The following is a 10,935-nucleotide window of genomic DNA, read 5'->3' as shown; positions in this document are numbered from 1 at the left end:
GTAGTAGTCCAGCCTAGAAGTAATAAATGCATAATGTAGTTTTTCAATATCACTTTGAGACAGAATGTTTCTTATTTTAGAGATAATGAGTCAATGCAATAAGACATAGTTGTATAATATGTACACTGTAAAATAAATCCTGAAATGACTCCAATATTCCTCACGGTGTTACAGGAGGCCAAGGTAATGCCCTCCACTGGTTAGAAACCATGTTTCTAAGGTTTTTAGGGGCAAGTACAACAACCTCAATTTTACCTGAATTTAGAAGCAGGAAACTAGTGGTTATCTATGTGTTTTAAGACATTGCTGTAGTTGAAATAATTGGTTTGTGTCACAGTGGAATGGCATATGGCATGGCCTTCTGATGCTGTTGATTATCGCCTTCTTGGTTCATTGTGTTGCTCAGAGATGCTCTTCTGCATACCTTGGTTGCAATGAGTGGTTGATTGATTTACTGTTGTTTTCCTATCAGCTCAAAGCACTCTGCTCCTTTGACTTCTGGCATCAGCAAGGCAGTTTCATCTTGGGAACTGCCACTCACGGGATATTTTCTGTTTTGGACCATTCTATGTAAACCCTAGAGATAGTTGAGTGTAAAAATCCTGGTAAATCAGCAGTTTCTGAAATACTCAGCCCAACCTGTCTGGCACCAGCAGCCATAGCACACTCAAAATCACTTAAAAAAATAATTATAATTTCTTTAAGTAAATTTCCATGGAAATTATGTTTACTATCCTTTCAAATGAGGAACTTTATTCATAATTAAGCAGCATTGCTAATTATAGAAGCCCTTAGAGGACTTAATTAAAATTATAATGAGATCTGAAAAAAATGACAAGGTTAACTCTACAATAGAGCTACAGTTTCCCACATATGTTGTGGATTAACCTTTCAGTTTTCAAGTTTACATTATTATTTTAATTAAGTTCCTTGTAAACCCTATTTTTATGTAAATCAGTTCAGAACAGAAGAGCGGAGGCAAATGGTTGTGTTTAGTGGGGATCATCAGTCACAGCTAAAGCAATGGAACTGGCACATCATTTATTAAGCACCTCTCTACAATACCAAACAGCAAAAAAAGGAGTCCCAGTGGTGGTGACAACACTTCCTTTCAGTGTGAATGACCAGGGAACGCAACACCGAGCTGCACGTGTAATTGAACAAGATGGTTACGCTGATGAACTAAGACTCACAGAGGCACGCCGTTCCTCTGTCAGCAGGTGCCCTCCACACACTAACCCATTCATATGTGCATTCCTGTCTCTCTGCTCGCAGCCCAGCAGGTTCCTCCTGGCCACTCAGGACAGGGGCTGACACACACAAAGGGTCTTCAATCTGCCTCAGACAACAGCCAACATAAAGGCCCGGAAAGCCACAACAGCATTATGTCAAAGAGCTGGCTGGGGGTGGTGAGTATGAGCTTGGGGGGCCCTGTGTAGAACAGGGGCAATGCTGACGGATGGATGAGGGCTGGACACAAGGCGCTGTAGTGGAAGGCCCGGCTGAGGTTTTTGTGCATAAAGGAGGATATTTGTACTCGCCCGGTAACAATGGAATGCAAACACAAAAAGCGAGGACAATAAAGCCCCACTTTGGGGGCGATGAAGAAGCTGCTAGGCAAATCATCATGCAAAGCACTGATATTATTCACTCGGAGGATTGCATGACTCTGTGTTTGTCCACATGCTGATGTGCGGCTTAGCCTGCCTTCAGTTTGCTTTTGCATAGGGTATTCCCGGCTTTAACAGTGTCCGGAACATTTCCTTACGCTGAAAAGAATTGAGGAGTGATCAGAAATGCCCCACCTCATCTCGGAACAAACTGTGTTTGGTCTGAGCTTTTGTCAGCTGCATCTAGGATCAACTGACTTCAAAACACACACAGTCCTGGCCCTACCTCAGATAATAACTAATTTACATTATCTCCTCCTTTGTGAACAGCTTGTGAGAATTTCCTCATAGATTAAAAAAAACTGAGATGTGTAAATCTTAATAAAAAAATAAAAAACCCATCATAAAGGATATGTCGTCATTTTATGGCATGTGTGTGTTTAATCTGGATGGTGAGCTCGCCTATATTTATTGGGCTACTGTGGCATGTACACAACACTGAGACTCGTTAATGATTAACGAGGCTTCTTTCAAATCAGCCCCACGTAAGAGTTCTGCTTTCATTCTTTTATGTGGTGCAGGGAGGTATATAGATAGAAAGCCTCTCCTACAGTGCTGTAAACAATCAAACACCATCTTTTATTAGTTTCTAGTTCTATTTCCATTTTTGTCTCCTCCAAACCCTGGGCTCGGCGTTTTCAACTTCTCTCCTCTAGTGAGTGGAAAAGAATAAAAGCAACCAAATGCATAAATGCTCACCATATGCTATGAATTCTGCCGAGGCCGTCCTGTCCCGTGTTAAACTTATTTTTCTTTAAATCACTCACAGCCTTGTGTACATCTCAGGGGAATTCTTTATCAGCGACACAAAAACCAATGCCTATAAACTATCTGCTTCCAGACTGCTGTTGCATCAAAGATCTTCTGGCTCGTGTTTTGATGCTGAAATCCTAAGATGTGGTCTGATGGCAGCACGTGCATGTCTAACTCTCACTATTAGTTACTCTCATAAACATGCTCAGTGTTTCTCTGGTATGTAATGCAGTCGTCAGACTTACGCTCCATCTGTTTTATAGTTAGCAGATCTCTTTGAAGTCGGAAGCTAATTTGAGCTCAAAGTGCATTTGTCAAAAGAATTTTTAAAAAGTTTAGAAATAATAAAAGTAAGAGTGTCTGCTGGTAATATGAAGCTGCTGTGTCTCTTTTGATATTCAAGTCAGTCACTGTTACTTAAAGGAACAGTTGCTTTCATGAGAAGATGGAAACAACTCTGATGCCCGTATAGCTACAGCCTAGCAGGTACACTCCTAAAGATCTCGTTTTTCCTTTGTATAAATTACCAAGGTGTGAAAATATTTGATTACTGATTGTTTTGATTATTCCAAACACATTAAGTCTGCTAAATGGCCTCCAGTCCCCTGCTTGATGCCACTTATCAAACTCAGCCCAGTTTGTTATGGAGACAGGCTGCATTCAAATGTTGCACATGTGGATTAAAGCTCCTGCGATCCTCCACACAGACTGTGATGTGTGACGTCAAAAGACAGTTCATGAAAACGGAACATTTCAAACTAATCTTTTCACAAGTGACAAACATTGGGTTAACACCAACAATGAGGTGTACTGTCTGGATATTGGATTGAGATCTGGTGACTGTGGAGGCCATTTGAGTACACTGAACTCATTTTCATGTTTAAGACACAGGTTTGAGATAATCAAAGTTTTGTGACATAGTGTTGCTGGAAGCAGAAGATGGGTACACATCTTATTTACACTTAATTCTGACCCTACCATCCAAATGTTGCAGCAGAAATAGAGATTCATCAGACCTGGAAATGTTTTCCAATCTTTTGTTGCCTCGTTGTGGTGAGCCTGTATGAACTGTAGCCTCAGTTTCCACCTGGTGCGCTATTTTGCTGCTGTAATCTATCTGATTCACTTTACATGTCTGTAGTTGTGATCTCTTCTTGCACCTTCTGTCCTTCACCTAAAATTTGAACTGTAATAACAGACTCAAGAAAGAAAGCCTACATCCTTTAAAACCATGCCAAGATCCTCCTCAGTGTTACAATCAGTCCAACGGCTATAAGATAATGTTTGCTTTAACTCCAGAGCATAGGTAGTAAAATAGCAGAGAAGCAGAAGTACAGAGCCTTTGTATGAGGTGGGTTTTTTTGTTTGTTTTTTTAGCACTGAAATTGAAAAACGGATCTTAGGTCTCAAAGAAAAGATTAATTATAAAGTCATTAATCTCTTTTTAAAATGCCCTTAAACTGAAACAAGAATAACATTGCATGTAAGAGGCTAGCACATGTTGAAACACAAATCTGTTTCTTTGTCATCCCATTCTTTAATCTAGCTACGAAGCTGGGCTTCATGTGTCTCAGCAGCTTTAGTCGTCAATCATTTGTCAATTGTGATGTGAAATCAAAGACCACATGAGCTCTTTGGATATGAACTATGTGTTTGATCGGGGAGAACAAACTTTGTGTTTGTGCTGAGTTAGCAGACACATTTGAAATTCTGATGCTCTTTGAAATTCTGCCAAAGCATATGATCCCAGCACAATAAAGCTATTTTATAGTTTCCCCGAACAGGAAGTTGATGAAAGTGCTTGTTTTCTCTTGCTGAATTATATTCATGCTTGTTGTGTGAAATCCTGCAAGTTCTCTGTTCAAGAGCTCATGCTAAAGCCCACATTCAGCCAGCGAAAAACTGAGTAACCTTTCCCATTCCACCTCTACAATACAACTTGTGCTGGTGTGGTGTCACCAGATTTTGTTATGCTTTTCAAGTACATTTAATTTTAAGGTGTACACCAAGTGCTCAGCCTTTTACACTGTTAATGTCACATGGGAAGCGTAGTGCTAAAGTACAGTCAGTGTACAATCAATACAAAGTCTCTCGTGGCTGTCAACCGGGCGTTTTTCATACATATTTCTAATAATATTTAACGTTTGTCATGTATTATTATATTGTTGGAATTAACTTTTTATTTTATTTAATCAATTGGGGTACTTAAACTGCAACACAGAAGTACTGTAGACGGTGTATCGCTTGTGTCTTGTCTCCAGCTGTGCAATGCAAAGAGCGCAGTATGAGAGTTGGTGCTGCTGTGGAAGGCAGCGAGAGCCGGGAATCGACCAGACCTAATTGTCCTGCATCAAGATGAAAAGTAACAGCGCGGTTAACTACCGGAATTCCGTCTATTTGACTTTCAAAATTAAAGTTGAATGACGTTTTTGGGAGGCTTTTTAATGCGCAGAAACCTAGCATAAACGTTGAACGAAGATATGTAGAGAATATAAGCTGAACATGTCATGTGAAAAAAGTGAATGACTCAATAAAATCCACAATTTTTCCAGGTGAAGACAAGGTGCGCCCCCCCCCCCCACACACACACAAATGCATTGAAGCTCAGCTAAAAGTCTAGGTATAAGCGTAGTCAAAGCGATGCATAGTACCTGCCCTGAACATAACAACGTGACGTTTGCTCCCCGCTGTTGCTGCACTAGCACCCCGCTCCCAACTCCTCTTTTTATCATTTCTAAGAGGTCTCAAAGGGGGTCTCACTTATTAGTCGACCTTCCTGGGTAATAACCAGCAGTAATAACGATCCCTGTTTAGTGTAGTCCAGTAAATGTACCCAGCACATCTTTTTGATACCAGTACCAAGCAACCGCATCTACTTTATGTGAAACGTTGCCGCTTTGGGCTTTTAGTTTCTCAACAGCAGACCGGAAGTTCTTAGTGTACTGTGTGCAGTTTTGACAATGTTCCGGAGGATACGCATATTCTCTGATTTAAGGGGGGAGGTGTGGAACTGCTCGGACTCTCGTTGTTTAGCCGTACCTCTCCGCCGGGAACGGTCGAAATACTTTCTAGGATTGATTTAAGCGCCGTTCTTTTGTATAAAAATAAATATATGTATAAGACTGGAGGATATTTCGTGTTCGGATATTGTGTTAGAGCGAGTTGAACAACTTTAGGACAGTTTTCTGAAGTGGGGAGACTGAATTTCATCGCAAGCGAAGCCTTTTGGGATAAAGGGACTGCTGGAAACTGCTGCATAGCCTGCGCTCTCGTAGTTTCTTCGGACGTGTTTACCCAGGTAAGAAAGGGAGAAAAGACGTTAGAAGTTAAAACTTCACAGTTTAACACCATTTAAGAAGTTTTTCCGCTCAATTGATTATCTTTCTCTCTCTTTCTTCTTTTTTAGTTGAACTTTTTTCCCCTTCTTCTGTCGGAAAGTTTGTTTAAAAGAAGAAGAAGGGCGCAAAATATGCGCAAACCTGTTAGCTAAACGTCGAGCTTCGTTAGTGGGATAAGTCTGGATAAACAGTTTTCGGGGAGGTTTTCCTCCATCCAATCTCAGCTCATGAGTCTTCCTTATCTCACCGAGGCTGGCTGTTTCACGGCTCCCCGCCAGTAAGGTGAGCTGGTCGTTTTATTCCTTCACTCCTTGATTTAGCTTCATTTTACTACTTGTTTACGTGCTAAAAGGGGGCTTAGCTGTTGTTTGCTATTGCGCTGTTTTAACGTTATTGGAGGACCCTGAGTGGAAGTTAAAGAACTGGGCAAGCAGACATTTAACCACATGTTACACTTGAGTAAATGGTCTTTGGGCAAGAATTTAGTGTTTTGTGTTTTGTTTTTTGTAGGCATGTTTCTCTTTGGTTTTCATGGGGTGCGACACCCACAAAATCTCCAACCATGCTTTAAAATGTGAGAGTACAAGCGTTAAAAGAGCCAAAACGTTGCCTAGAGGCCTGCTAAAACTGGTTTGGGTTTCTGTCTACAGCCACAGCAGGCGCCTTTAATCACATTAGATAAGTTTCTTGGATAAATTCTAACTACATCAAGGAGAACCCTTAAAAAAAACAACAGCAAATGCTCAAACTACATGTGATGCTATTATTCCTATTTAACGCGTCGAGTTTGGTTTAGCGGATACATCATAACACTTCAGTGTAATCTCCAACATTTGTTTGTTTGTTTCCTTTATTGAAAAAAGGTGTGACTTATTTAGAAATGTTGTTTGATTACTTTTTGTTGTTTTAATTCATTTTTTTAAATTTTAAGGTTTTGCCCGTCATTACTTTTTCTGTCATGAAGGCTGGATCTGAAGGGGCCAATTAGATGCAGCGTGGTGCTCGAAATGTTATAAAAGCAGAGGGAGAAGATGGATGGTTTAGTCCACAGGGACTTCACCAGGGTGGAAAAGTTTTTTTTTTGTTTTTTTTTCCAGAGCCCTTTAATTTACTAGGCTGCTGCTCTCCCTGGCAGAATTATTGTCACCTGAGCTGTATGTTTGTATTTGCCATAAATAAATTTGGTTGAGGGATTGCAGTGTTTACCTTGAAACATTTTTTTTAAACCGTGACTTGCTCAACATCTTGTGTGGAATCTGTTGTACTCATGCTGCCATGGTTAGGAGTTTTGTTTCTTAAAATGTGTGTATGTGGAGGGGGTGGCAGAGAAGATAAACAGTCACACATACTGAGCAGCCCTGAGAAGCAGTTTGGGTTAAAGTGTTAACCAAATGGCAGTGTCAGATTCAAATGGTCTTTACTTTTGACTGTAATCTCGTGACACCTGATCTCTCGCCATGGTGGAGAACCTGTGAGTCAGATTGCATGGCTGCACAGAAAACGACGACGATGACAACAACAGCAAAAAAAAAGGCAGTCTGTGTTTTTGTGAAAACGGTAGCTTTAGGGTAATGGTCTGATGCTCGTCTTCCCCTGAATTTGCAACCATGTGCAGACTGGCCTGCTGCTGACTGGAAGTGCACACTAAACTGGAAGGGGGGCTACAGAATTTGGGAGCTGAGGAATTTTCTGCATGGATGGACAGTGAAATGTAATTATGGTGTGGGTCATGTTTTTAGGTTTGCCTGAAACCTTTGTCTTAATATAATGAGAAAAGCTGTCTCGTGTGTGTTTTTAATTTGTTTAGTGTAAGTTCTCTCTGCGCTGCCAGTGTTCAGGGAAATGCTTTTATCTTTTAAGAGTGGATAAATCAGTTGGTGAACAAACATTTGGATATGTGCCTTTTCTGTAATGCCAGTTCTCTGGCTGTATTTATTTCCCAAGCAGTCCTTGTTTACAAGCTAAATGTCTTTCTGCACTCCTTTTGAATTTTGGCCTCAAAAGGTATAAAAACTGGTTATTGAATTAAAAGGACGTATGTAAAACCAAATTATTACACAGGTACTGGTCTTTGCGTGTCAGTTAAATGCTGCTACTACCAAAGAGTGGGGATTTGCATTTCAATCTTGATGTAAGATTTTAAAAAGATGTTTATACACTTTCATCCACCCCAACTATTAGGCAAGTTTTAGTTGCAACAGTACAGGACTTTAGTGTTTGAGAGTTAGTTATTTGATAGGTGTTTTCTTCATTTAGCCCATTGTGCCATCATTAAGACGGAGTTCTTCATTTTTATTTATTAAATGGGGGAATAATTGACATGAATACACTCAATGTGTTCAAATCAACTTTATTTTTACCTGGAAATGATAATTTCTTCATTTTCAAATGTAAATGACATGGGCTGCTTTTTTCTTTTTTTTTTCTTTGTAGACAAATGTCATGTTTTTCATTCTAGTGTGCACTCTAATATGTAACTAGCTCTTTTAAAATATTCACATACCAGATACAAAGTTTATTATTTGTGCTATTTATAAAATATAGTACCAGATGAATTGAAAAAGCACAAAATTGATGGATGAAATTTTTCAAAGGAGGAAAAAAAATGAAGTGGCATATTTTCCTATTGAGTAATAAACTGAAAATGGTGACTTTGAGTCATTATTGTCAGGCTGCCAGTGTGTGGTTCAGTCTCAAATCGCAAGTTCAAGACCAGCATGCCTTCGGTGTGCGTAGTAAGACAGTGCATGTCTGACTAGTGCTCCCAAGGGCGCGGACTATGACAGTGTCCTGTCACACTTTGAAAAAGCGATTTCCTCCTCCTTCCAAATATTGTCGTAGTGACGAGGGGGCTGGGGAACATGGTCGGCTGCTCGTTGCGGTTCCTTCTGTCCGGCAGCAGAAGCATTTTCTTGGAGGCATCCCAAACACTGACTCACAGCTTGGAGTAGAGATGACCAAGCTTCTTTATCCCTCTTGGACCCCCCCCTGATCCAGCTCAGCTGCTGGAACACTAGGCCATTCTTGGAAAGTGAAATTGAATTGGTTTTAGGAGAACACAATGACGGCTTCAGTCAGGGAACACTCATACAAGTGATTACCCCTTAAAGAAAATCACAGCTGCTTCTGTGCTGGACTTTGTGAAAATATTAACCAAGCTTCTTTTTCTCTTTTTTTCATCTCTTTGTGTTTTTACAGAACGATTGGTTTTTAAAGTTGGCAAAGTCTGTCATCCAAGTCTTGTCTTTGACACTTATTAGCAGGTTATGCGAGCAAATTGCTGTAGCGGGTGTCATTCTGGGTTTGGGAAATAAAACCAACTGTTGGGTGATAGATCTTCTGTTTCCCTCTCTGGAAATGATGGCTTGACAGTTTTTCTCAATAAGGGTGTCACATAACAGGCTGTAGTATGTTGGATCTTTTTTTTTTCTTCTCCCTTTTGTCTTTAACAAATTCTGTGAAGCAGATTATGAGCAAGTGTTAATCTGTGTGGCCAGATGCTGCAGAGGCAATGATTTAAGCAGATGTGCATAAGGGGGTACAATACAAGCACCTAAAATGACAAACCTTGCTATGTTTTTGTCGGGGTGCAATGACAATCTTTAAGATTTCAAGACTTAAATTGCTACTTCGAATTGAAAACATCAAAGGCATTACATTCCTGTGAACTGAGCATGACACATCCAACATTTAAGTTATCAGTGGGAGTCTGGAGCACTGCAGTTTCTTATCATGGTTTTCTGCAAGCAGGCCTAAAATACTGAATTATCTACCTCAAACCTCTTAAACATACAGAATATTCTCTACTTTTTTTTTTTTTTTCTTTGTGGTCATGGAAATTCCTTGTCAACAAACATTTAATGTGTTAGTTTATTTTGCTGTTCTCACATCAGGTTTTGCTAGTTCAGTTTAGCTTCCTGAATTGTTTTACACTGAAATATCTTGGACAATGAACTGATTTTGATACATTTAAAATAAATAAATATTATTACTGAGAACAAACTTGTGAAGAGTTAAAGCTTGATAATGTCATAAATTTATATATGTATTTAATTATTATTAATTTTATTTTTTTAAGCTGTGGACTGTGGATGCACTGCTGCTGATGTCCCAAACACCTGAATGGAGTTCCAGTCGCACAAAAGCCAACAGTCGTAGCTCCCTCAGCAGGATGCTGATGAGGCCAAGTATACTTCTGTTTCTGGCTTTATTTGCTCAAGTTTTAAGGACCCAGTGCCGGCCTGCCAGCACTGATGAAGGTAAGATGCCTTACTAAATTAAAGCTAGTTAGACTTGGGTTTTCTGAAGTTCTGGGTGTAGTATTATTAAAGATCGTGTAACTGTTTGAACTTTATAAACTTATTAAGTGTGACTTTTCCTGACTCTTGGCTTGAGAATCAGTTCATTGATAAGCCAAAGCTTTGTTCTTTGTACAGGAATGTAATCCTAACACACTCCAGACTTTTGTGAAGCCTGTCCTTTACAGCGTCAGTGCTCCCTCACCACCCCCGTTTGCCTGAGTTTGAGTTGTTTAATCGCTCTCTACTGCGTCATGTGTAATACAACTGTTTCTTACTAATTTATTACTAATGCCTTTTTCTGCCTATTCAAACCAGTTCCTTCAATGTTTTTAGAAGTGGATTCACAAAAAATTAATCTTACACACCACACTTAAAATGGCACACACAAAAACAATCTAAACTGGAAACTATTACCATGAGACTTTCTGTGAAGAATTTAGCCCAGTCTTGCGGTTACACAAGCTCTGTTCTGAAAAGGGGAAAGAGGCACTGAAATCAAATCCTTAAAAATGTGTTTCTTGGACACAGTCCAGCGGTGTAATAGCTGCCTCGACTTGTGGGTAAATGGGTTTGGATGTTTACACTCTGAAGTCGGAAGTAGAGAGCAGCAAAAGAATATGATAAAGCCTAGTATTATAATGGAAGTAATTACGCACAAGGGTCTCTTTGGGGTTTTAAGCCCTAAAATAAACCTGGTGTTTCTATGTTTAAGCTAGCAATGGGACGGTGAGGACTAAATGACTTCCATCTGTATTCCAAGGGCAGCTCTACTACCTAGCAGTCCTCCTTTGTAATGAAAAGGTATTTGTTGTCACTGAAAGAGGAGTTAACTGCCAGGGAACTATAAATTAGCCTGTTTTTGAAAAAAGATGC

The 10,935-nt window shown here is 39.8% G+C and overlaps 1 protein-coding gene across 5 annotated transcripts in view; it reads left to right on the top strand.

Annotated features, from left to right (window-relative positions):
• The first annotated feature begins 5,387 nt into the window (after positions 1-5,387).
• fgfr1a (fibroblast growth factor receptor 1a) overlaps positions 5,388-10,935 on the top strand; it is a 26,780-nt gene continuing 21,232 nt past the window's right edge. For 2 of the 5 annotated variants that reach the window (XM_005729576.1, XM_005729573.1), the window contains exons 1-3: positions 5,388-5,721; positions 5,830-6,043; positions 9,840-10,020. In XM_005729576.1, the coding sequence (XP_005729633.1) occupies positions 9,867-10,020 (154 nt within the window). In that variant the 5' untranslated portion in view covers positions 5,388-5,721; positions 5,830-6,043; positions 9,840-9,866. The remainder of the gene's footprint in view (positions 5,722-5,829; positions 6,044-9,839; positions 10,021-10,935) is intronic. The other 3 variants (XM_005729577.1, XM_005729575.1, XM_005729574.1) reach the window with 2 other exon arrangements.

The sequence above is a fragment of the Pundamilia nyererei genome, unplaced genomic scaffold (assembly GCF_000239375.1).
Source record: "Pundamilia nyererei isolate P.nyererei 1_Seehausen unplaced genomic scaffold, PunNye1.0 scaffold00033, whole genome shotgun sequence".
Lineage (NCBI taxonomy): Eukaryota > Metazoa > Chordata > Actinopteri > Cichliformes > Cichlidae > Pundamilia > Pundamilia nyererei.
The sequence above is the reverse complement of the archived record's forward strand: the minus strand, read 5'-3'. Positions and strand labels throughout refer to the sequence as shown.